Source organism: Amblyraja radiata, chromosome 22, assembly GCF_010909765.2.
Source record: "Amblyraja radiata isolate CabotCenter1 chromosome 22, sAmbRad1.1.pri, whole genome shotgun sequence".
Classification (NCBI taxonomy): Eukaryota; Metazoa; Chordata; class Chondrichthyes; order Rajiformes; family Rajidae; genus Amblyraja; species Amblyraja radiata.
This window is the reverse complement of record NC_045977.1, coordinates 32,507,892-32,534,568: the sequence shown is the minus strand read 5'-3', so window position 1 is coordinate 32,534,568 and position 26,677 is coordinate 32,507,892. Positions and strand designations below refer to the sequence as shown.

Sequence of the window (26,677 nt, the reverse complement as noted above, 5' to 3'; positions counted from 1 at the left end):
GAGGTCCTTCTGCAGTTGTACAGGGCCCCAGTGAGACCACACCTGGAGTATTGTATGCAGTTTTGGTCTCCTAATTTGAGGAAGGACATTCTTGCTATTGAGGGAGTGCAGCGTGGGTTTACAAGGTTAATTCCCGGGATGGCGGGACTGTCATATGCTGAGAGAATGGAGCGGCTGGGCTTGTATACTTGTATACCTACTAGTTTAGAAGGATGAGAGGATATCTTATTGAAACATATAAGATTATTAAGGGTTTGGACACAGTAGAGGCAGGAAACATGTTCCCGATGTTGGGGGAGTCCAGAACCAGTTTAAGAATAAGGGGTAAGCCATTTAGAATGGAGATGAGGAAACACTTTTTCACACAGAGAGTTGTGAGTCTGTGGAATTCTCTGCCTCAGAGGGCGGTGGAGGCCGGTTCTCTGGATACTTGTTTCAAGAGAGACCTACATAGGGCTCTTATAGATAGCGGAGTCAGGGGATATGGGGTGAAGGCAGGAACGGGGTACTGATTGGGGATGATCAGCCATGATCACATTGAATAGCGGTGCGGCTCGAAGGACCGAATGGTCTACTCCTGCACCTCTTGTCTATTGGAATGGACAGGAGACATCTCTATTGTATTAGAAAGTATTTCCATTATCTGCTTATGTTAATTAATGTTAGATTAAGCTACTTTTGTTGAAAACGTAGTGTTAAAGGCAGGTTTTACACACAACGCTTTGTCAACAGTAAAGATAGTCTTCCTCCGCCAAAAGATGCTCGGCTGTATCTTGTCAAACATAAGGGTTAGCACTACACGCTACGAATCCCAGCTGTGGAGACACTGGTATCGTTGTCTCGTTGTAGGACATTGATCATTCTTTTAATCTGGATTTTTAACTTATGTATTGTGGTTTAAAAAAAATATAAATTATGATGTTTTTATAAGTGATATACCAAGATTTTATATGTATTTTATGATATTTAATATGCAATGCATTTTTAATGTAATGTTGCCCCTTGTCTGGACCTTGAGTCCGTAATAAAGTTTATTATTATTATTATTATTATTATTGTCAATAATAAAGATGGCGTCAGCACCATCGCCACCAGATCGCCACCACCCTCAGTCGGTGTATTCACCAGCGACTTTGCCAGTAGTTAAGATGGCGACCTCATCATTACGCAGAGTCGGAGTATTCACCAGCGACTTCGCCAGTAGTTAAGATGGCGACCTCATCATTACGCGCTGCCGGTGTATTCACTGGCGACTGTGCCAGTAGTAAAGATGGCACCCGGAGTTCAAGTCAGTGATTTAATTTCCTCTCGTACTTCCGGATGGTTTCCATGATCACAGCGAACGCGGTGAAGGATAATTTTACCCGAGGTGACGGATAATGTGTGGGAGCTAATGTACGGTCAATCAACACAGGTCTTTGTTAAAAGGCTGTTTATGTCGCTCACGTTGTAATCAAAATGACACTGGTACAGATAAAGGACGGGGAATATACAACGACCATTTATAAACTGGTGAGTGCTGTTAAAAGTTGTGGACGGGGCCTCGAGGATGTATAGGCATCTGTTTTCCTATCAGGTTAATACGCCTCGGGAGTTTTTAAGTTACAGCAAGATCACATAGTACTACATTTGTGCACTGCAGTTACATTTTAATGACAATACAAGCATAATTTGGTAATTAGGGATCATATGAGTTGCCCAAAGCCCATGGTTTTACGATACGATAGAACTTTATCCCAGGAGAGAAATTGTCATAAAAATACAAAAACACAAAATACATGAAACATGAAATTAAAGTGACGAGTGTCAAGGATTAGAGATGTGCACAGATTGGGAAGTCTGTCTATCCCACGACAGAAGGGGGAGGGAGGAGTACAGTTTGGTAGCCACAGGGAAGAAGGATCTCCTGTGGTGTTCTGTCCTGCATCTTGGATAACTGTTGTAACCTTATGATCCATTTCGATTTTTTTTCAGGAGTGGGTGTCACTGTCAAAGCTCAACCCCAGTTGTTCTTGAGAAGTTGGTGGGTTACTACCGTCTTGAAGTGCATCATTGGTTCTAGTGCTATGGAAAAGGAATACTGGGACTGGAGAGTGGTAGCAACATCGAAGGAACGATGACAGGAGCCAGCATAATTTGGCGATGCTCCTGTATTAGTCGAGCTTGTGGGTTAATGAAGTGTTGTTGAGATAACTAAGATAGTAACTGTAATATGCTGGGGTGTTGGATGAAGTCAAACAGGTTGCTTTAACCATGATGAAATCAGGTTTCTTTAGAATTGTTGGGACAGCACTCATCTCAGCTATGGAATCTGTTCTTCTAGGACTACATTTATATATCTGATTATGTGAGTTTCTGGTCAATAATGAACCTTCCCCCCCCCCTCCACAATACTAATGTAGGCCTAAAGGGAAATCTTACTGGAGAGACAGTGGCTAAATAATGTGTGCAGCTCCAGGCAAAACACTTTAGAATTGACACCAAAGCCAAGGGAGGAACTTCAGAAAAGATTTATTGAAATGGTCCCAGGGATGATGGAATTACTGGAGAGGCTGGAGAAACTGGAATTGACCTCTGTGGAGCAGAGTTAGTTAAGAGGAAATGAATGTGGGTGTTTAAAGTTAGGAAATATTCTGAAGGAGCTGATGCTGGTGGCCTTGCCGAGGCAGCGTAAATACCTACACTGGCAGAATGTTCATTTAATAGATATATAATAACAAGCAAAGAGTCATGGAAGCGTTAAGAATTGTTTTCATTCCGCTGGTTCCAATCGGGAATGTATTGTCTGATGGAATGGCAGCAGCAAGTAATTCCATCATTTTCAAGCTGTATATAATTTTCTAATCATTTTTTCACCTACCTTCTTCCAGATATCGCTTACTGTAAGGTAATTTCAATGAGCGATATCTGGAAGAAGGTAGGTGAAAAAATGATTTTGAAAATTTTGTACATTATTACCTGATCCATTTTGTTTTATACTGCCATCTGGTATGAATGTTTTGAATATATATCTTGTCTTTTTTCTGGCTTACAGCTTCAATTGTCATTTTGTAGCTGCTGTTAACTTTATTGAAGAAGTGTTTCATTTAGCTAAAATTGCCATTGAGGCATTGTTATGTTGCTCATGTACAACTGTAATGATGCAGCTGATGAAAAAATACATATGGTAAAATGGATGCAAGATATATTTGGGTCTAGAAACAACAGATTGCAGACTGTGGAATCTTGAACAAAAAACAGATTGCTGGAAGACCTCAGCAGATCAGGCAGCACCTGCAGAGGGAATGGACAGATGACATTTCGGGTTGGGACCCTTGATGTTATTTGTAAAGAAAGCATTGTATTATTTTATTTTAGTTTAGTTTATTATTGTCACATGTACTGAAATACAGTGAAAAGTATTTGTTTTGCATGCTCTCCAGTCAGAGAATAGATTATACATGAATACAATCAAATCATCCACCGTGCACAGATAAAGGTTACAGATTTCAGTGTAAGATTTAACATTGAAGTCTGTGAAAGTCCGATAAAAGATAGTTCAAGGATCTCCAATGAGGTAGATGGGAGGTCAGGACTACACTGTTCAGTTGCCTGATAACAGTCAGGAGGAAACTGCCACTGTGTTTGTTTTCAAGTGTGTGTTTACAAACAACGTGCCTGATGAAAGAGAGGAGAAGAGGGAGTGACCAGGATGAGACTGGTCCTTGATGATACTGGTGTCCTTACCGAGGCAGCCTGAAGTGTAGATGGAGTTAATGTGATGATCTGGGCTACGTCCACAACTCACAGCAATTTCTTTTGGTCTTGGATAGCTGTCCCAAACCAGTCTGTGATGCTTTCTATGGCACACCGGTAGAAGTTGGTGAGGATTGTTGAGGACATGCTGAACTTCCTAAGCCTTCGAAGGAAGTAGAGATGTCGGTGTGCTTTCTTAGCCATAGCTTCAAATGTGGCTGGTTGAGGACAAATTGCTGGTGACATTTATTCCCAGGACTTCAAGCTTTTGACCATCTCTACTTCTGCGCCATCAATGTAGACTGGGGTGTGTGTACTGTTTCACTTCCTGAACGCGCTTCGCTTCCTGAAGTCATTTCTGACAGAATAATAAAAAGCAGCATGAAAATGTTACTTTTGTTTTTAATTGACACATCTGAAATATCCCAAAGCATTGATTCTATTAGCCCACTGTCCTTGGTCCTTATTGCAAGCTCCATTCCCGCATTACATATTCCATTCATGGCAACTATTTGAAACTGAACCAGGTTATTTACGATCTAAAATCTAATCCTAAATAAGCTTTCACACAAATATCTGTATCATCCTTACTACTGCCCATTTTTCTCCCTTCTCACGTCTTCTGAATCCACCTCATCTGGTTAAGCCAGCAGCCATCTTGTTCCATCCTCTGTAACCACTTAGCCATTTATATATACACAAATCCCATTCATCTCGCATCAGTATGCTTACTGACGTGCATGGCTCTTTGATTTTGAATCCCTCCATGGCTTTGTTCCTTCCCCCTCTTCCTTCCAAACAACCATACCAGATATTTGCACTCCTTCATTGTTGGCTTCATGAGCGGTCTCAAAATGAATCACCCCATCAAGGATCGCTCAATGGTACTTTATTGACATGTGTACCCTGGTGCATTGAAATTCTTTTTTTACATACAATTTAATAAATTGTTGCTATACATAAGCACAATCATACCCACGTACAAGAATGTAAGAATAGTAGGGGCAGTACGTAAGAGTCAGTAACGTTGAGGCAGTACATAAGAGACACAACATTGCTGGCACTATCTTGTTCCATTAATTATCTGGATCCAGAAAGCTCTGGATTTCCTTTCCTAAATATGTGTCTTTCTCCATGATGTTCCCCAAAGAGTTTCCCCAAAACCAATTCCGTGACTTATCCCTTTGTAAGCTGCACTAACATCCCCTGATAGTAATATATTCTGTTTGATAATAAACCTGTGAAATACCAAGCAACCTTATGCTGCACTAAAGGTGGTATTTAATTAGCAGTTTTTGTTTTATGTTTTGCACATTCTACTAAATATCAAGAAGGAGAAGTGCACTATTTGTGTCTAATAGTTTGTATTCAATTTTTCAGATCCGAGATGGGAGATATGGAGAGGCTATACATGTTCTCAACAATGAACTACAGAAACATTCAAAAGTAATTATTATAACTTTGCATGTTTGGATATCTTTGGGCATACGTCTAATTTAAAGCATATTGAGGGGTGTACCTGTACTTTATCTATAGTCATAATATTGAAATACTCTTTGCTGAGTCAGTCTGGAGTCTGGTGAGCACTCGTTTGATGCAGAATTTATTAGTAAAACATCCTATTGGGATGTTCCAGAAGCAGTGAGTGTAGCTGCCTGTAGCTTTAGCATTTTCTAAACCAATTCATTTTTACTTCGTTTGATGAATTTCTTTTAAATGTGAAAATATAGTTTCCATAAAATACAGTGTGAACAGCTGCATGGTGAGGTTTTGCCGACAGTGCAGTTTGTGCAGATCTTTTATTACTCTGAAGGATAATTATTCTTTTAAAAACGATTTTTGCTTTTTTTGTTATTAGTCCTGACAGATCAGTTGGAATTCATCACGACTCTTTATTTTATTGTCAGCCATGAGTAAACTACAGCGGCGTTTCATAACACTTGTGTTTGCCCACAAATCTTCTATTGGCTTTTGCACTGCAGTTTGCTGTTTACAGAACCATTGTGGCAGAGTGCACTCTACAGGGATGCTGGGGTCTGAGCAGGCATGGGTTGAGAAATTATTTTCACAACTCTAAAAACAAACAGCGCCTTCTATCTGAAAATGTTAGCCCAAAACAGCAATAATTGTGGGAGTGGGAGACAGGTGGGAGAACTGGGAAGGGGGATGGGATGGAGAGATGGGAAAGCAAGGGCTGCTTGAAATTCTCCTTCAAGTTCTACTTCAAGTAGCCCTCGCTTTCCCTCTCTCTCCATCCCCTCCCCTTTCCAGTTCTCCCACCAGTCTTATTGTCTCCGACTACATTCTATCTGCACCGCCCACTCCCCTGACATCAGTCTGAAGACGGGTCTTGACCTGAAACATCACCCATTTCTTGTCTCCAGAGATGCTGCCTGTCCTGCTGAGTTACTCCAGCATTTTGTGTCTCCCTTCGATTTAAATCAGCACCTGCAGTTCTTTCCTACACAAATGCTCATGCTCATCAGCCTACTCCAGTTGTCTGTCCTTGAAGACAGATTTTGAGTGATCTCCTTAAACCATCAGTGAATTGCAAACCATGAAAAATGGCAGAAATCTGCCAGAGGAGCCTGGAATGATCCTGAGGTTTGGAAGCTGAGAGCAATCTTGGACTTGACTTCCATAGGTTAAGTAGGACAGGCGCACACACAGTTACATTTGTCAGTGTTCATATGTTAAAGTTAAGGTTCTTACTCATCACAGACAAGTCAAACACCAAATAAGGCAAAATTATTTTATTCGCTAGCGGGAGTGTGCTGAAAGCTATATACCTTAACTTCCCTGTCGCACACTCTCCGAACAAAGAAAAGTAAGTAACGTTATAGTCATTTCTTATCAATTAGCACGACTTCTAAATCTGACTGAAAGATCTGTAGCCTAAGGGAAGCAAGGGAGGCTGGACCCATATATAATTTAAACCAATAACAAGCTATTGGTATATTTGCAATGTCAACAGTATTCTCCAAACTTGGCTCGGGCATCTACACATGTTTCTACTGTGTATGCATTCATTTTAGTTTCTGGACTACGTTTCTAGAAGAAGGACAGCCAACTCCATTTTGTGTAAATGCTAGCATTGATTCATTATTATCTGGTGTTATGTGCCTTGTCCTTGATTCTAGGACTGTGATTACGCAAAATTGTAATATTTTGTTAAATAAAATGTATTAACCCCTTCACATCGATCACCGAGGAAACTAAATACAGTTTGAATTTTGGCCCTTTAAAAAAAAAAACAAGGTTTCAAACTTTTCTGTAAATCTGCTTAGTGAGGCTGATTTCACTGCAGATAAACTTTATATTGCACTACTGTAGAAATTAATGGAAGATGTATTTTTCTTTAATGGCACACTTTTAAATGTGGCACTTTGTGACTGCTTTTAGCTTGAAAATATTTTGGAATCTAAGAATATGGTTACATTATTTCTAATTAATGGTCTGTGCTCTAATCTTCCTAATTCATGTCAATTTGTCTCCAGTCCCGGGCAGCACTCTCTCTCTTGGGATATTGTTACTATCAAATGCAAGACTTTTGAATGCTGCAGACTGCTATGAACAATTGGTACAGATTCACCCAGAAGTAGATGATTACAAACTCTACCATGCACAATCTCTTTTCAAGGCTTGCACGTATACAGAAGCCATGAAAGCAACTTTTCTAATAGATAATCCAGTTTATCAAACTAAGGTAACATGCTTGGAACATTTATTGCTGAAAATCTGGTATTTCCCATTATGTTATGGAGAGATTTGTATGTCCATTTTGCCTAATTTATGTGACTTAGTTTATATCAGCCATGGCTTGGAATTGTAATGATTAACCATGTAATAAAAATGTAAATTGTCAGGCTCTGTTCCTCTGAAGAACAATGACCTATAATTTCAAGACTACTCTATACTATGATCATGTGATGTTATCAATTAGTGAGAAAATCTCAGAAGGACGTTTATTGTGATTCTTGCAGTTATTCTGGAAAAAAAAGATCCAGGCAGAGTAATCAACTTGAGTTGTGTGTGTGCCATGAGTAGATAGCTGGCGATGCAAGCTTTGTGCAAGCTTTGTTAAATTGGACTGCATGCATCCCGTTAATGCAAGACTGCCATCACAGCTCCGTGCTATACTCTATATATTTACGACATTGCAGCTAAATGTTGTGCCGTACCATTCACGTATAATCAAACATATGAGTATGATGATCCTTAGAAATAAGGTTTATTAGCCTAACAATAAAGAAACCCTTCTGATTTTCATATCAGTCTAAGTGTCTGCCGAGTTTTTTGATTTGCCAGTTATTTGTTCCTTTCCTTTAAGTTTAAGTGGTATTCATACAAATTGTACAACTCCCTCTTTCCATGAATTGAAACTCCCAACTCTCACGCTACATAATCCGTCCAGCATTTAAACGACCTGCTTGGTAATCTTGAGATAACTTTGAGATTTGGCTTCTTTAACTTGTACCCTTGCCCTTGAAACATTTGTCAGTAGAATCTCATTTTAGTTCCAGCTACATTAATCACTGTTAAATCAACCATAACAACAAGAATGCCCACGCACTCATTTTTCCGCTGCCATGAGGTAGAAGGTACAGGAGCCTGAAATCTGGTACTGTACATCCAGGTTCATGAACAGCTTCTTCCCCATAGGCATCAGGCTATTAAACTCGCCATCAAACAAACTGAACTATAACAGTCTATTGCACTTTATCTGTTTATTTATGTGTATATGTATGGTCTATGCTATATAAACACACTGAACTGTTCAGTATTTATGCTTACTATATTCTGTTGTGCTGCAGCAAGCAAGAATGTTATTGTCCTATCTGGGACACATGACAATAAACTCTCTTGACTTGACTTGACTTGAATAACCATCTCAAAATATTTCTTTAGCAACAAGGAGATTTTTAAAAACTTGGCATTATGGCAGATAATACAGCTTTTGGAACGTTAGTTCAGAGTGGAAAGAACAATGTTGGTTCCCTGACTATTTTATGCCCACCTGCAAACATCTTTCAGCTCTCCAGTTTGAATGAATAAATGCACCATGATGCTGTGAGCAATTTGTGCTGCAGTCAATAATAATAATAATAATAATAATAATAATAAATTTTATTTGCGGGCGCCTTTCTAAGTCTCAAGGACACCTTACAGAAAAAAAATATTTTTTTTACTTTCAAAACATATAGTCGGAGTAAAATAAATAATAAGGACATCACCAATACACAAATTAAAGACAGAAATCGCTCCAAAGACAAAAAATCAAAAACACAATGTGAAGGGAGAGCAGCGGCAGCTAATCCGCGCTAGCGTACACTCTCCCTTCCGACAGCCATCTTGGACACAGACTAACATATTCACTTACACACAAAAAAATCAATGTCCACACTTGTGGCAATTTTCTTGTCCCTGACGGATAACAGCAAAGGATGGGGCTCCATTTTCACTCCATCTTATTCCCATATCTATTTAAATAGCATTCATGCCCTCTGTATCCTTACCACTAACCAATCAAAACTGCTGTCTATTGTATTTAGTCTGAGCCTCAATCTAAATCTAAATATGCCTGAAGTCCACAATGCATGCTCCTCAAACTACTGCTCAAAAATGTTGAGCTGAATTTCTTTGAGTTGCCATTGCTTTCTGCAGATGTATAGTTTAGGATTAGATAAGTAATCCTAGGAGCTGCTAAACAAGTCAGCTCAGGCACTGCTATTTCTTTTTAGCTGTTCTATATAATTGTTTAAAATATTTGCGATTATTGAATTAGATCTACTTCTGGCACATTGTTCTTGCCACAATTATGCTTGTTTTATATACAAATAGAATTTGCGTGAAATTCTGTAGTTCTGGCCTGGTTTTACTGATTTTTGAACAAATGATTACAACAAATAAAAATGGAGCTGATGAGAAATTATGGGTAATTTTGTTTTCAGTAATAATTCAAATATTACAGTAGATTGTGATGGTTTCTCCAAGAAGTAGGAAAGCATAAATAAAATGTGATTTTCTCGATCAGGTGTTGAAACTCCAATCTGCAATTAAATACGGAGAAGAAGACCTTACAGGAGCAAAGGTAAAAATTGCATAATTCTCAGTTTTGGATACTTGACATTAATGTAAACCTAGAAAAATAAAAGTATTCTATGTATAAATACGATTTTAGCATGACTAGTACTTACATTTTAAATAATTAAAATATTTGTAAAAATATTGCCCATTAAACTACAATAGACATCAAATGATGAATTTGCCTAGTAAAGTCGGTGCTTATATGATTGGATTTCAACCTTTCCCACTTTTCTAGTGCTATATTTCCTTTCAAAACCCTGTACTTTTAATTTTGTTGCATCAGATTCTCTCTACTCTGTCTCTGCACCACTTCATCTGTAGAGAAGTTTTCTCACCAATCTAAACCCTTCATAATTTTATACACCAAATTCCTCTGCTCCAGGGAGAACAACCTGTCATCTCCAGTTTCTCTCCCTAACTGAATTGCTGCATCCCAGGCAATATCCTGGTGAATCTCTGCATTCTCTCCAGTGCTATCGTACCTTACACATTAGCGCCCAAAAATGCACGCAATAGTCCACCTGAATTTTGACCAAGCTGTGAACATAACCTCCCCACTTCCCCATTCAATTCCATGAGTTATGAAGGCCAGTATCCCATATCCTAATCATGTTGTTTACCTGCTCTGCCCCTTCAAAGGCCAATGGATTTATACTCCATAATCCCTCTGTCCTTCAACTTTCCCTTAGACCTGAACACTCACACAGTACCTACACCTACCTACTACTCCCAGATGGAAGCTGACCACCTGGATTGTTCACCAACGAACTAGAACTACTGCTGAGAAAAAGACAGGGACTAAGTCAATGTTTTTGCTTGCTATGTCATGATAGATATAAGCAGTCCAATAGGGCTGGCGATAAAGAGGGATGATGGGGTTAAGGTATTACATACAGCACATTCAGGGATGTGGTTATAACCCTGGACTGCCCGAGGAAAGGAACTATTAAAAATGTTTATGACAGAAACAACTTTGCAGACTGGTATTTTTAATTGATACTTTTATGATTTTATAGTAGAGCAGATAAAACATGTAATGTGTAATTTAAATTAATGTTATTAGAAAATTGTTTATCTTATATGATTGTGTAATAAAATAGAAGAATTTTTTATGTTAGAGCCTTGTGGAGCAGCAGACAGCCGATGACCCAGACACTGAGATTAATTTGGGATGTTTGCTGTACAAGGAAGGACACAATGAAGAGGCCTGCAAGAAATTTACCACAGCCATGCAGGTTGTGGGCTACAAACCAGGTAAAATGTCTAAAAAGATCTAAAATGTAACCAAGTATTGGTCATAAAATGTAATGTTCCTTAAGAAAATCTTTATAAGTCTTGCATACCAGATTATTATGGCTCTCATTGAATCATAACCTAGAACTTATATTAATAAAACATTTGTTTCATGCATAAATCACACAAGGTATGTTGCCCGTGTTTTGAAGGATTTGCACTATTTTCTGCAAGAAATCCCATCAATGGAGAAATTGAACCAGACACTTTTTATTGTGTTTCATACTAATACTACTATAATTTCCCTCTGTATTTCATTGAGGACAGTGGTGATTCTGATGGGAGAAGAAATTGAATCAAAAGGTCGTGAGCTGCCACTTTCCTTTTTGAATTGCAAGGAATATATCACAGATATCATCCTTCAGTTAACACCAGTTGACTTTCCTTCATTGTTATACAAGTGCTGCCATCTTGCAGGCGAACTGCACTGATGAAGATCTGACACACACCCCAACTAACAATGCTGTGCATCTGTGGTCATCCCTGATGATTGTGTTAGTTGCCCAGTGGTGGCACAGTGCCATATTGTGCCATCTAATAACATGAGGCAATATTATTCTACACCCTTTGCACCCTTTGACCCAAATCCTAATTTATCTCCATATCTCTCTTCCTTCCCCCTCATTTTTCACAATAGAACTGAATATTAGGAAGATATTGAACATCCTCAGCAGAAACAGTTAATTACTGGTTACCAAAAATCAGTTTCTAATCTGTATGTAAACTTTAAAGTAAAATTAAAGATTATAGTTTAATTGTCGTGCACTATTTATACTTTGCAGATTGCAACTATTATTACTACCTGAAATTACAAAAATGTATAGTATAATAGAATATAACATTTATGCATAGCTGATTTAAAACTGAAAAAGGCAAAAGCCACCTCATTCTTTTATAGAATCCTCGCACATAAAATCAGAGAAGTCATGGTATTGTACATCAAATGGCTATTTATAAAGCACATAGTATGTTGCAGTTTTACATAAAATATACTCTGTTACTCTTTCAGATTTGACCTACAACATTGCCCTTTGTTACTACAGCATGAAACAGTATGCGCCTGCTTTGAAGTATATTGCAGAAATAATAGAACGTGGAATCAGGGAACATCCAGGTGAGTTGATTAGCCTGGTTTTACCTTTATTTAAAAAAATAAAGAAAAACACATGAGTGGTATTCTTTGCTTGAGCCCCAAACCCTCTGCCTATATTTGGATTTCCAGATTGTAATGTTTACAACACTTGCTAAATCTGCATGATTCTCTTTGTATACTTCATGTACCTTATTAATACATATTTTCGTTAATTTCTTCATCATATAGAGTCATAGAGTCATAAAGTGATACAGCGTAGAAACAGGCCCTTCGGCCCCACGTGCCTACACCGCCCAAAACATCCCAGCTACACGTCCCACCTGCCTGCATTTGGCCCATATCTCTCCAAACCTGTCCTATCCATGTACCTGTCTAACCGTTTCTTATACATTGGGATAGTCCCAGGCTCAAACACTCACCATACACTCACCACCCTTTGTGTGAAACAGTTACCCCCTCAGATTCTTATTAAACCTTTGCCCCTTCGCCTTAAACCTATGTCCTCAATTCACCTACTCTGGGCAGGAGGCACTGTACATCTACCTGATCTATTCCTTTCATGATTTTATTTATTTTGCATACCCAATGTCTGTGCTATTTCCCTTGTGTTAGAGATGTCAATAACTGCCAAAGTAGAAGCATTAGAGGAGAGAAGAGCGAAAATGTATTTACTGTAAGAATAATAGGGGTCTGCCCAAAAGGTTGCAGAACCATCATCTCATTTAAAATGTTGAACACTTGAAGAGCAGTAACGTACAAGGTGACAGAATAAGAGCTAGACTGGATGATAACCTTATGTAACTACCTTTCTAGCTGGCATGCACACGATGCGCTGAATGGCTTCCCCCTTTGTCATTAGGTCTTTGTTTCTGTGATTTAAAAATTTTTTGTTGTTGTTTTTCAGAGCTCAGTGTTGGAATGACAACGGAAGGGATTGATGTGAGAAGTGTGGGTAACACATTGGTGCTTCATGAAACTGCATTGATTGAAGCTTTTAATCTAAAAGCAGCCATTGAATACCAGCTTAAGAACTGTAAGTGCATAAGACAAAGATAATTGGAGCTGTTTTGTACTTTCTTAAGCCAACTTCTTAGTTTGTTAAATATTTGATCTTCCTTCAATGAGATTTTGGAGAATGCATTGGGTATTTTTCTGGGGGTAATCGTTGAATTGTTTCCTGGTGAAGGGATCAGAGAGAGCAGAGTCTGGGAGAACTTGCATAATATTGAATTGTCGTAAGGCAGATCTTTCGTAACACAGGATATGGCAGGGATGCCCAGTATTGCTTGGGATGTTAGACTATGTTATTTGAAGCAGCCACTGTTGTTGATTACTCCTGGGGAACTGGTTCTGGGACCCCATTTAACAGGGACATTTCTGCTTATAGTATATCTGGTATTTTCTTGTCCTGATTCTGTACCTTTTTAAAGTTTAATTTGACACAGGAAAATATTGTTCAAATTAGAGAATATTATAGATGTGAATGTCTCTTCCGTCTCTTTTAAACAGATGAAGCGGCACAAGAGGCATTGACAGACATGCCGCCAAGATCTGAAGAGGTAAGTTCACCTGCTGATGTGATAAAGACTTCTAGTTAAAATCCTCACAATTATTCCAGTAACCAAGTGGACGAACATAGAGAATAAAAGCAGGCACAGACTATCCAGTTCTTCAGGCTTGTTCCAGCATTCAACACTATGATTGCTCATCATGCGCCTAGTACTCTGTTCCCAACTTCTCCCTATATACTTTGATCCTTTTAACATTACGAAATATACCTTTCTATTTTTTAATATATTTAAAAACATAACCTCCAATGCCTACATAATAGTGAATTTCACAGCTTTCCCACTCTCTGTGGGGCAAAGAAATCCCAGTATCCTTAAGTTGTGACCTTTTTGGTCTGGACAGCTACAGCTGTTGTGAATATCTTTCCTGTACTTCATGTGTAGTTTATTTAATTGTCACGAGTACCGAGGTACAGTGAAAAGCTTTTTTATTACGCGCTAGCCAGTCAAGGGAAGGATTACAATCAAGCTGTCCACAGTGTACAGAAACAGGATAAAGGGAATAACATTTAGTGCAGGATCAGGTCCAGTTAAGTCTGATTAAAAACAGTCTGAGGGTCACCAATGAGGTAGATGGTAGGTCAGGACCGTTCTCCGGTTGGTGATAGGATGGTTCAGTTGTCTCATAACAGCTGGGAAAAACTGTCCCTGAACTTAGAGGTGTGTGTTTTCACACTTCTGTACCTCTTGCTTGATGGGACTGTGGAGAGAGGGAGTGTCCAGGGTGTGGCTGGTCCTTGATTATATTATACTGGTGACCTGGATGTAGCTATTCCCAAATCATGCCATGATACATCCTGATAAAATGTTTTCTACGACACATCTGTAGAAGTTGGTGAGAGTGAGAGTCATATTGTTTAGGATATCACTAATTAGGTCATGGGCAGCTCAGTATGATTGGAACTATGTCAGCATTTTTTTTCTTTGGAATATTTGACTCAAACAGTTAACTAAAAACTATTCCTACTTGATTACGTTGCTAAAAGAAATTGCTCTACAATTATCCAGTAGTTATGCATGTAGCCTTTTAGTTTTATAGCCAAGGCCAACATAACAACCATGAAAGTAAACAAAGTAATAGTTGAAAGGATTTATTCCAATGGTTTAATACTGATTTACAGTCAAAATAAATTACAGTTTTTCAAAACAAGATAATTCTGTAATTTTTAAAAGGAATCTAAAGATTTGGATCTCGTTGGGCATATCACCAGAGGCTATTGTTTGAGAGGATTTGGTCCTGAGAGATCAGAGCCAACAAGCCTCTTCCTTTTTGTCAGCCAGGTACAGGTGCAATCATGAAGGGACTGAGGAAAGACCTGTGCAATAGAAGCTCTGGGAATAGCTGAGGAAAGATAAAGTTATTACCCCATTTTGTTCAGTGGGATTGATTAAAATCAATCAAACAATCACTGTGCAAACTGATAGGATTTCCTATTGTCGAGTTCTGGTCCAGAAGTCAGAAACCAGTAATGCCATGGACCTGACATGACTGAGATTTGACTGCCAGATAAATAGCTGGCTTTTATCTGAAATATATGGTTGAGGGAAAAGTCCTGAAGACCAGCTGGCCATTGTACCGTGGCTGGATTTAGAATAGCAGGATGGAAACAATATAATGCCTAGAAATAGAAGTGGAGTTAGCAACACAGAGGAACATAGAGACTGGACATGGCCCCTGCTTGGCCAGCCTTCACAAATGGGGCAGCAGCCCAACCCCACGGTGTGCTTGTGGAGAGCAGCAAATGCAACACATCATTGAAGCATGCCCTCAACAAAGACTCAAAGGAGGACTTGTCACCCTTCATACAGCAGATCAAGAGGCAACTGCTTGGCTAAAGGACTTTGCATTCGCTAAATAAAAAAATAGAGTATGTTATGAAATTAGGCTTTTGGCAGTGGTGACACAGTGGTGTAGCAGTAGAATTGCTGCCTCACAGCACCAGAGACCCGGGTTCAATCTTGACTACGGGTGCTGTCTGTACAGCGTTTGTACATTCTCCCAGTGAATGTGTGAGTTTTCTCCAGGAGCTCCGGTTTCCTCCCACACTCCAAAGATTCGCAGGATTGTTGATTAATCGGCTTCGGTAAAAATTGTAAATTGTCCCTTCTGTGTAGAATAGTATTAGTGTACAGGGAGATCGCTGGTCAGCGTGGGCTCAGTGGGCCAAAGGGTCTGTTTCCACACTGCATCTATAAAATCTAAAGTCAAAAGACAGCAACTGAAGAAGGGTGAGAATAAAAGAGATATTGAGAATCTAAATCTAATTGGAAGCTCCTCTAGACATTTGGGTTCACTCTTTAGATTCTGGAGTACTTCCTGAGGATTGGCGGGTAGCAAACGTAAAACCCCATTTTTTAAGAAGGGAGGGAGAGAGAAAACGGGGAATTACAGACCAGTTAGTCTAACATCGGTAGTGGGGAAACTGCTAGTCAGTTATTAAAGATGGGATAGCAGCACATTTGGAAAGTGGTGAAATCATTGGACAAAGTCAGCATGGATTTACAAAAGGTAAATCATGTCTGACGAATCTTATAGAATTTTTCGAGGATGTAACTAGTGGCGTGGATAGGGGAGAACCAGTGGATGTGGTGTACCTGGACTTCCAGAAGGCTTTCGACAAGGTCCCACATAAGAGATTAGTATACAAACTTAAAGCACACGGCATTGGAGGTTCAGTATTGATGTGGATAGAGAACTGGCTGGCAAACAGGAAGCAAAGAGTAGGAGTAAACGGGTCCTTTTCACAATGGCAGGCAGTGACTAGTGGGGTACCGCAAGGCTCAGTGCTGGGACCCCAGCTATTTACAATATATATTAATGATCTGGACGAGGGAATTGAAGGCAATATCTCCAAGTTTGCGGATTACACTAAGCTGGGGGGCAGTGTTAGCTGTGAGGAGGATGCTAGGAGACTGCAAGGTGACTTGGATAGGCTGGGTGAGTGGGCAAATGTTTGGCAGATGCAGTATAATGTGGATAAATGTGAGGTTATCCATTTTGGTGGCAAAAACAGGAAAGCAGACTATTACCTAAATGGTGGCCGACTAGGAAAAGGGGAGATGCAGCGAGACCTGGATGTCATGGTACACCAGTCATTGAAAGTAGGCATGCAGGTGCAGCAGGCAGTGAAGAAAGCGAATGGTATGTTAGCTTTCATAGCAAAAGGATTTGAGTATAGGAGCAGGGAGGTTCTACTGCAGTTGTACAGGGTCTTGGTGAGACCACACCTGGAGTATTGCGTACAGTTTTGGTCTCCAAATCTGAGGAAGGACATAATTGCCATAGAGGGAGTGCAGAGAAGGTTCACCAGACTGATTCCTGGGATGTCAGGACTGTCTTATGAAGAAAGACTGGATAGACTTGGTTTATACTCTCTAGAATTTAGGAGATTGAGAGGGGATCTTATAGAAACTTATAAAATTCTTAAGGGGTTGGACAGGCTAGATGCAGGAAGATTGCTCCCGATGTTGGGGAAGTCCAGGACAAGGGGTCACAGCTTAAGGATAAGGGGGAAATCCTTTAAAACCGAGATGAGAAGAACTTTTTTCACACAGAGAGTGGTGAATCTGGAACTCCCTGCCACAGAGGGTAGTCGAGGCCAGTTCATTGGCTATATTTAAGAGGGAGTTAGATGTGGCCCTTGTGGCTAAGGGGATCAGAGGGTATGAAGAGAAGGCAGGTACGGGATACTGAGTTGGATGATCAGCCATGATCATATTGAATGGCGGTGCAGGCTCGAAGGGCCGAATGGCCTACTCCTGCACCTAATTTCTATGTTTCTATGTTTCTAAACAAGTGATGTTCAGCAATGTTTTAAATCAATTAAATGCAAGAAGTAACTTGAGCATGTACTCAAGCTTTCTTTGTAAGAAATGTATCTCCTATATTTGAATTACATAAGCAAGCCTGCAGTAATTTACTGTACTTTCTCAATAGGAACTTGACCCAGTCACTCTTCATAACCAAGCCCTGATGAACATGGACTCCAAACCAACCGAGGGTTTTGAAAAACTACAGTTCTTACTCCAACAGAACCCTTTTCCACCAGAAACCTTTGGCAACCTACTTCTTTTGTACTGCAAATATGAAGTGTGTTTATGTGCATGTTTTCTATATCATTTGAAAATAAGCATTTCTACTTTTATTTTCTTCAGTTTACAGTCTGTTTTATTAGACTAAGTTTTTTTTCTGAAGTTGGAACACAATAAATTCTGTGCAAGAGAAAGAATTTTATTAACCCAAATAGTCTTTCCATTAGCTACAAATCACAAGAGACTGATGTATTTGTCTCGATGTGTGTCGATCTAATAACACTCAAGAAACTAAAAACTATCCCAAACAAAGCAGCCCACTTGATTGGTAGCTTACATGGCATCTTAAACATTCTCATCCTCCATCTCGATCTGCCAGATCAGCTATGTATGCAGTTCAGCCAATTGTCCCCTTTCATTCATTTAAAATTGTTTTAAAACATAGGATTGATATTGAATGGTCGATGCACTACTGTGTAGCCACTAATGTCGATTTTTTCAGTGCAGTGAAAACAAGAGCAAGATGCAAGATGGAAAAATGTAAAGCAGAAAACTATTTAGGTGAAAGTAACTTTACAAGAATTCAGTTTGCTGCTAACTTCCTGGTTTCATACGGTGGATCCATTTATGAAATTCAATGAGTATAACAAAAACTAAAAGGTGACAGTATTGGACATAATTTATAAAACTAATTGCAAAATGGTTGGTTAAGAAGGTTCAATTGTTGGGTATTACTGGTGGAGTAGCAAGATGGATTCAACAGTGGCTGAATGGGAGATGCCAGAGAGTAATGGTGGATGGCTGTTTGTCAGGTTGGAGGTCAGTGACTAGTGGGGTGCCACAGGGATCTGTGTTGGGTCCGCTGTTGTTTGTCATGTACATCAATGATCTGGATGATGGTGTGGTAAATTTGATTAGTAAGTATGCAGATGATACTAAGATAGGTGGTGGTGTGGATAATGAAGTAGATTTTCAAAGTCTACAGAGAGATTTAGGCCAGTTGGAAGAGTGGGCTGAAAGATGGCAGATGGAGTTTAATGCTGATAAGTGTGAGGTGCTACATCTTGGCAGGACAAATCAAAATAGGGCGTACATGGTAAATGGTAGGGAATTGAGGAATGCAGTTGAACAGAGGGATCTAGGAATAACTGTGCACAGTTCCCTGAAGGTGGAATCTCATGTAGATAGGGTGGTAAAGAAAGCTTTTGGTGTGCTAGCTTTTATAAATCAGAGCATTGAGTATAGAAGTTGGGATGTAATGTTAAAATTGTACAAGGCATTGGTGAGGCCAATTCTGGAGTATGGTGTACAATTTTGGTCGCCTAATTATAGGAAGGATGTCAACAAAATAGAGAGAGTACAGAGGAGATTTACTAGAATGTTGCCTGGGTTTCAGCAACTAAGTTACAGAGAAAGGTTGAACAAGTTAGGTCTTTATTCTTTGGAGCGCAGAAGGTTAAGGGGGGACTTGATAGAGGTCTTTAAAATGATGAGAGGGATACACAGAGTTGACGTGGATAAGCTTTTCCCACTGAGAGTAGGGAAGATTCAAACAAGAAGACATGACTTGAGAATTAAGGGACAGAAGTTTAGGGGTAACATGAGAGGGAACTTCTTTACTCAGAGAGTGGTAGCTGTGTGGAACGAGGTTCCAGTGAAGGTGGTGGAGGCAGGTTCGATTTTATCATTTAAAAATAAATTGGATAGTTATATGGACGGGAAAGGAATGGAGGGTTATGGTCTGAGTGCAGGTAGATGGGACTAGGGGAGAATACGTGTTCGGCACGGACTAGAAGGGCCGAGATGGCCTGTTTCCGTGCTGTAATTGTTATATGGTTAAATAGAGAAACTATTAAGACGAGATGAATGATGCCTCAAACCTAATGGTTTTAAGTCCAGTGTACTAAAAGTAGGTCAGGAAATTACAGATATGTTAATAGAAATGTTGTACATTCCTGGACTTGGAAGCTATGACATTAATTTGATGAATTGCCAATGTCTTGTTAGTATACGCAAAGAGTGGAACAGAAAAAATAAAGTATAATCTAGTTAATCTAATATCAATGTTAGGAAAGCTACAGGAATATGTCATTTAGACAAAGTGAATAAATAAAGTGAAGCTGAATAGTGATGGTATACATTTAAGAAGGGTAAATTTTTCAGATCATTACTAACATAGTAAAAATGTCAAAATGTTATCTAAATTGCACTCCAGCAAAGTTTGATAATAGAATTATGGTAAAAATGAAGCCATGCTGAATTCATACCAATACTGGTTTGTAATTGATTTTCATCATGAGTCAAATGGCAATAGAGTATATTCCAGTTTAGTGAGTAATATTGTTGCATGTTTAATCAAATAAATTTTAGTGGAGGTATGGATTCTCCCTCAAAACCTTTTGAATGCCGGTTTGCATCCAAATGTGTTCACATTCAAAATCGAGATCGGCAAGGGTGAGAGTAGACAGTTAATGCATCTGTGACACAACAAGATCATGGCAATTTTAATCATCACCTCAAATTGACTTAATGTCCTCATCGGAATTTGGATTATCCTGAAGGGAGCAGGATTTGAGGCAGCTCAGATCCGGTTTTTTTTCGCAACAGGAAAATATACACTTGTTACTTTTCCATCCATATACAGCCAAGAGGAGTGGGGATGTTTTTTGGGTTTTTTCCTGGGCACTACAGAAAAAGCCATGATCATCTCCTTCCAGGAATCACCTACTACATTTACAACCTTTTTGGGCTGTATTTGATTAAACATGCAACAATTTATGTTAAGGAATCAATTTCTGAGAATAATAAAACGTTCTGTTAGTTGTTCAAAAATAGTTTTAAATTATTAGTGATAATTTGTATTGTTATTTAAAATATTAAATAATACTTTTTTTCATAACATTTTAATACATTATAATTAACAATGTAGGTCTACGTTTGCAATCTATCTTGATGACATTTTTCCATCTATTAAAGGCAGTAGATATTGAAGAGTTTGTAGCATCCTCAAATATTTTCTAGGCTGACAAGATAAGAATACACTTTTCATGGGCAAAATCAGTTGTTGATTTACAGAATAAACATGGTTGTCTATCACGCACAAACAGACTGCTTATACTCTGACCGGGATCAGATCTGGCAAATTAAATTTTGCAGTCTGTTAGAATATGCATGATACATAGTGCGTGTATGTATGTGCACAAATTAAAAGGGTTGATTAATTGTTTCTCAATGTATCAATATTGCTGTGAAATTATGCTTTTAGTATTTTAGTACAATTTAAGTGCGTATTTTCTTTTAAATAGAAACGTATGATTGATTTTAAGGTATTATGTGAAATAGAATTAATTTTATGTCTTGACAAATGAGAAATATGGAAAAATGTAATAAAATATGATTTGCATATTTACTCTGGTAGAAAGATTTCAAATAATGTTTTAGTGGGAAAACACAACTGGTGAACTATTTTGTTTTACTTTTTCCAGTATTTTGACTTGGCTGCAGATGTTTTGGCTGAAAATGCTCATCTTACGTACAAGTTTCTCACACCGGTAAGATAGTGAAGCTTATCAATTTCACAAAGAAGGCATGTTTACTTCTACTTACAACAAAAAAATGCATACCACAAATGTTTTGTTAAGGTTTTTACGTAGCAGCATTTCAAAGTAGTGATAAAAAGAGTTATGCATCTATATAAACCCCAGTTAGCAAAGAGTCGTGGATGTGTAGAGAAGATAATTATATTTTGTAAATTATTTCATATTCTATATGACTAGCTTTTTGTTTGCCTTCTACATCTTCTTAAGTGCAGTGGCTCAGTTTGTACTCTAAGGTATCACAGTGCTTTAGTCAAGATAATATAATCCACATTTTTTCCATAGTCATAATTTAACATTTATTCGCAGGATCACTTTTATAAGTCTGCACTATAGCATGTCAAAATTAATATATCCTTCTTTAAATGAATTGCCATAAACTGAATGCAGTGCTCTATTGAGCTCCATTTCCTACTCTGATCACTGAACTGCCCTTTGTATTCTAGTATACTTCTTAATTTCTCTTTGTACTCTTCCACTAACTTTTAGTAAACATTTGTACTAAGATAGCTGAATGTCTTCAGTTTCTAGTTTCTCGTCATTTGGAAAAAAAACACCACTTGCCCAAAATGCACCACTCTACCAGTAATTATCTCCACATCCACTGCCAAACTACTCCAATCTTTGTCAATCGGTACTCAATCAGAAAATGTACAGGTTCCAACTCACCCTCACACACCTCATGCCCACAACTCGCAGTTCATACACACTTTTTGCTTTTCTATCATATCTACATGTTCCAAACAGCGGCAACACTACCTTTCTTGTAGTAAAAGGGAGTGCATGGCATTAGACAGCAGGAAAAGGAAAGGGAGGTCGGGCTCACTGAACCCCAGGGAACGTGATAGTGAATATCACCGTGGAAATGAGACGGTGGCCACTGTCAGAGCTGGAGATGAGGGAATAATGAGGAAATCTGCGTGCCATATTTTATGTTGGAACAGTTCTCATTTATCCATGCCCTTATTTTGACTTACAAGCTGCAGGTGAATCCATTCATGGAAGCATGCATCTGCTTTCCTTGCTCCCCTCTCCACATTTCAATCCTTTCCTCATTTCAGGTTACCAAGAACTCCCCCAGTTTCCGAAAAGATAGTGAATTCAATGAAACGGTGTCATCCCACAACAGCGACATAGCTGCTTGTAGTGCGGGTGATTGAGGGTGAATTTCTAGCCCACTGTCACTCATCTTACACGCCCACATACAAGAAAGTGAATCTGTTTATACATTCCAGGCCAAGGCATGCAAATAGTTTGCATGCGCTGAGACATGAGGCTCAAGTGTACAGGGGCAGGGGAGAAGTAGAGCAGCTACCAACATTCCACAAAGTGTCCCACTAGATCTGCTGCGAGGAGTATTGAGAATATTTCGGTGTGCTGAACTGCAGAAAAAAGTTGGGTATAGATTGAACTGGAATCCCTTCATATTGATGAAAATATCTAGATTCATTTGAAGTGGCATCATACACCAATATATTTCCGGAGTATTTAACACTTCTTTGCATTGTTTTAAATAGAACTTTGATATGAATCCTCTGTAAAGTGTGAGACGTTACTACATTACTACTTTTCAAGGATATCTGTATATTTATCTTTTCTTTTAATTGTATAGTACTTGTATGAATTCCTAGATGCCATGATAACCTGTCAGACGGCACCAGAAGAGGTAAGAGATTTTTTTTTTACTTGACTTTTCTTATATAAGTTGTTATTAAACAACTATGGAAAGAATTGAACTTTGGTCAATAAGATAATAATAATAATAATACATTTTATTTGTGGGCGCCTTTCAAAAGTCTCAAGGACACCTTACAGAATTTAACAAGAGTAAAAAACATATAATCAGAGTAAAATAAATAATAAAGACATCACCAATACACAAATTAAAGACAGAAATCGATCCAAAGACAAAAAAATCAAAAACACAATGTGAAGAGAGAGCAGCAGCAGCTAAACCGCGCCAGCGTACACTTTCCCTTCCGACAGCCATCTTGGACACAAACTAAAATAATCACTTACACACAAAAATCATCCCCCCACAATGGTTACCACTGTGGAGGAAGGCACAATGTCCAGTCCCCATCCCCAGTTCTCCCAAAGTCAGGCCTATTGAGGCCTCCGCTATTGCCTCTACGGAGGCCTGATGTTCCTGTCCGTTCTCGCCGGGTGCTGTTGCCCCGGCGTCGGGAGAGTCCTCTCAGCGGCTGGGCCACCTGGAACGGCCGCTTCCTTACCGGAAACCGCGGCTTCCGAAGCCGACAAGGCTGTGCCGGTTTGGAGCTCCCAGGCTCTCGATGTTGAAGTCGGCGCCACCCGCTCCGCTCCGCAGCCCGGAGGTGTTGAACTCGGCGGTCACAGCTCACCGGAGCTCCAGCGCGTCGATCCAGCGCGGCGACCCAGGCAAGGCATCGCCCGCTCCGCTCCGCGATAGCGCTCCAGCGCTGTGCCGCCACCGAAGCAGAGGTGCTGGGCGGTCCCCGCCAGGAAACGGCGCTCCACGCCCGCTGGTAGGCCACGAGGACGGGTCGACGGGGCAGCCCAGAGAAAAAGCTGCCTCACCGACCAGGTAGGGACCTAGAAATATAGTTACCCCCTTCCCCCCACATTAAAAAGCCTATTTCTCCCACAAACAAAACACATGACTCACTAGAACTACAAAAAAACTACAAAGTGAATTAAACGGACGGCTGCTGGTTAGCAGCCGTTCCCCAAGATGGCTCCTCCTCCTCTCTCGATGAGATTATTAGCATAAAATCCATCCTAAATCCATTAGGCATGTACATTGTCCTCCATAATGTTTGGGACAAAGACCCATAATTTATTTATTTGCCTCTGTACTCCACAATTTGAGATTTGTAATAGAAAAAAATCACATGTGGTTAAAGTGCACATTGTCAGATTTCATTAAAGGGTATTTTTATTCATTTTGGTTTCACCATGTAGAAATTACAGCTGTGTTTATACATAGTCCCCCCATTTCAGGGCACCATAATGTTTGGGACACATGGCTTCACAGGTGTTTGTAATTGCTCAGATGTGTTTAATTGCCTCCGCAATGCAGGTATAAGAGAGCTCTCAGCACCTAGTCTCTCCTCCAGTCTTTCCATCACCTTTGGAAACTTTTATTGCTGTTTATCAACATGAGGACCAAAGTTGTGCCAATGAAAGTTAAAGAATCCATAATGGGACGGAGAACCAAGAATATGACTGTTGGAGACATCATCCAAACCTTAGGCTTACCAAAATCAACTGTTTGGAACATCATTCAGAAGAAAGAGAGCACTGATGAGCTTACTAATCACAAAGGGACTGACAGGCCTAGGAAGACCTCCACAGCTGATGACAGAAGAATTCTCTCTATAAATAAAGAAAAATCTCCAAACACCTGGCTGACAGATCAGAAACACTCTTCAGGAGTCAGGTGTGGATTTGTCAATGACCACTCTGCACACCAAAAGTATGAATGAACGATGTGGAAAGACCTTGGATGAGATCTCATGACAAAAATGCTGAAAGGGCTCCACAGACCAGACAATAATTTTCCATGAAACAATGACACGGGCAGACTTTATAAACAAATATGGAAATCCCAAACTTGGTGCACACTCTTCCTGGTGTTCCCTGATGCTCCTCTCCAATGTTGGACTTCTTATGTAGTTTAGTTTTAGAGACAAAGCATAGAAACAGGCCCTTTGGCTGATTGAGTCCGCACTGACCATCGAGCACCCGTTCGCACCAGTTCTGTGTTATTCCACTCTGTCATCCACTCCTGACACATCAGGGGCAATTTTTATAGAGGCCAATTAACCAGCAAACCCACACATCTTTAGGATGTGGGAGGAAACTGGAGAATTCAGAGAACATTCACGCAGTCACAGGGGGAACGTGCAAACTCCACACAGACAGGACGAGGTTGGGATTGAACCAGGTCTCTGGCGCTGTTTTACATATGGTGGCAACGATTGTAATGCAAGTCAGCTGAGTGGTCTAGATTATTAATAGAGATGATTCAAGAGCAATCTTCCAGTGGCAACAAAACTTTCCAAAGTGATGCAACTCTGAAACAAAACAATTCCCATGTTTCTGCAGAACTTCGAAATGTAGAAAAAATTCAGAAGGAATTTAGCTTAAAGTCTAGAGTCCTGTACACAGCAGAATTACTGATGGTTAGAAGACAGTTTGAAATAACAATAATAAAACTTTACTTTGATTCTATACATTTTATAGGCATTCAGAAAATTTGATGAAATGGCTGGTAAACTCACTGAACAGTTACGGAAATTGACAAAACAGGTAGATATTAAAAAATAATAATTGTTCATAATTTAGATTAAATATTGGTATGTATGAAATGCTTAGTTTTATAACTTCCATTTATAATTTAAAAATGAGTAGTTTAGTGATATCACAATGTTATAAGAACCTATAATTTAATCACTGCTTTTCTGGTACAATACTCTTGATTTATAATGTTATTATAATAATGATGATAAATCTATCATTGTTGGTGATCAGCAGCTATTCATTCCGTTTCAGGACAACTTGGAGAAGTTTGGCCATTCTTTCTCAGTTTGATAAATTCCAGTAAAAAATAACAGTGATGCTTCTCTAAAGAACGATTGCGAACAGCAGCTCGCAGCAATATAAGCTTGATGAGGGGGTTTAAAGGGAATAGAGTTCATAGGACTCTTGTCGATATTGGATTTCTGGCTGTCCAATAATTCAAAGCTGCATTTAGATTGGTAATAGTTATGGTTGAATTTAATCTCAAGAAAATAAATTCAAATTTCAGCATCACTTTACAAAGTACTGAGAATTGTTTTAAACTTTGAATCGAATGTATGACCCATTCTCCTTACCACATCTCATGTGTATATATTTCCTTCATGGCACTTCTACACTGAAACAAGCCCAAAAGAATATAGCATAAAACCAGAACCACAGAACACTCCATCTAATTATAGAGACAGCATATTCTTTAACTCCTCTAATTTTTTGTCTTTTAGCCACAGACACAAGCCTTTATTGTGCCTTAGACTTCGAGTTGACTTGCCTTAGACTTCGAAAGCAACATTAACTAATACAGAATTGCTGAAAAAGTTACTTTTAATTAAACAAACAGGTTCACTTCTTAATAAACAACTCACATTACGACCAGTTCAAAACTTTACTTATTATCGGCCGATGGAAGTGGCTAGGAAACCCCAGCCAAGTGAGCAACACAGACACTTGGCTGTCCTCAGTCCACTTCCCTGAACAACAGAATTACATGG

General features: G+C 39.2%; 1 protein-coding gene across 1 annotated transcript in view; it reads left to right on the top strand.

Moving 5' to 3' along the window:
• Positions 1-1,255: 1,255 nt before the first annotated feature.
• LOC116985866 (tetratricopeptide repeat protein 30A-like) overlaps positions 1,256-26,677 on the top strand; it is a 59,187-nt gene continuing 33,765 nt past the window's right edge. Inside the window, 13 exon segments of the mRNA XM_033040955.1 lie at positions 1,256-1,512; positions 5,116-5,181; positions 7,233-7,284; positions 7,287-7,441; positions 9,770-9,826; positions 10,941-11,076; positions 12,125-12,229; positions 13,113-13,241; positions 13,718-13,767; positions 17,714-17,866; positions 21,294-21,359; positions 23,017-23,070; positions 25,632-25,697. Coding sequence (XP_032896846.1) covers positions 1,459-1,512; positions 5,116-5,181; positions 7,233-7,284; positions 7,287-7,441; positions 9,770-9,826; positions 10,941-11,076; positions 12,125-12,229; positions 13,113-13,241; positions 13,718-13,767; positions 17,714-17,866; positions 21,294-21,359; positions 23,017-23,070; positions 25,632-25,697 — 1,143 coding nt within the window. The 5' untranslated portion in view covers positions 1,256-1,458.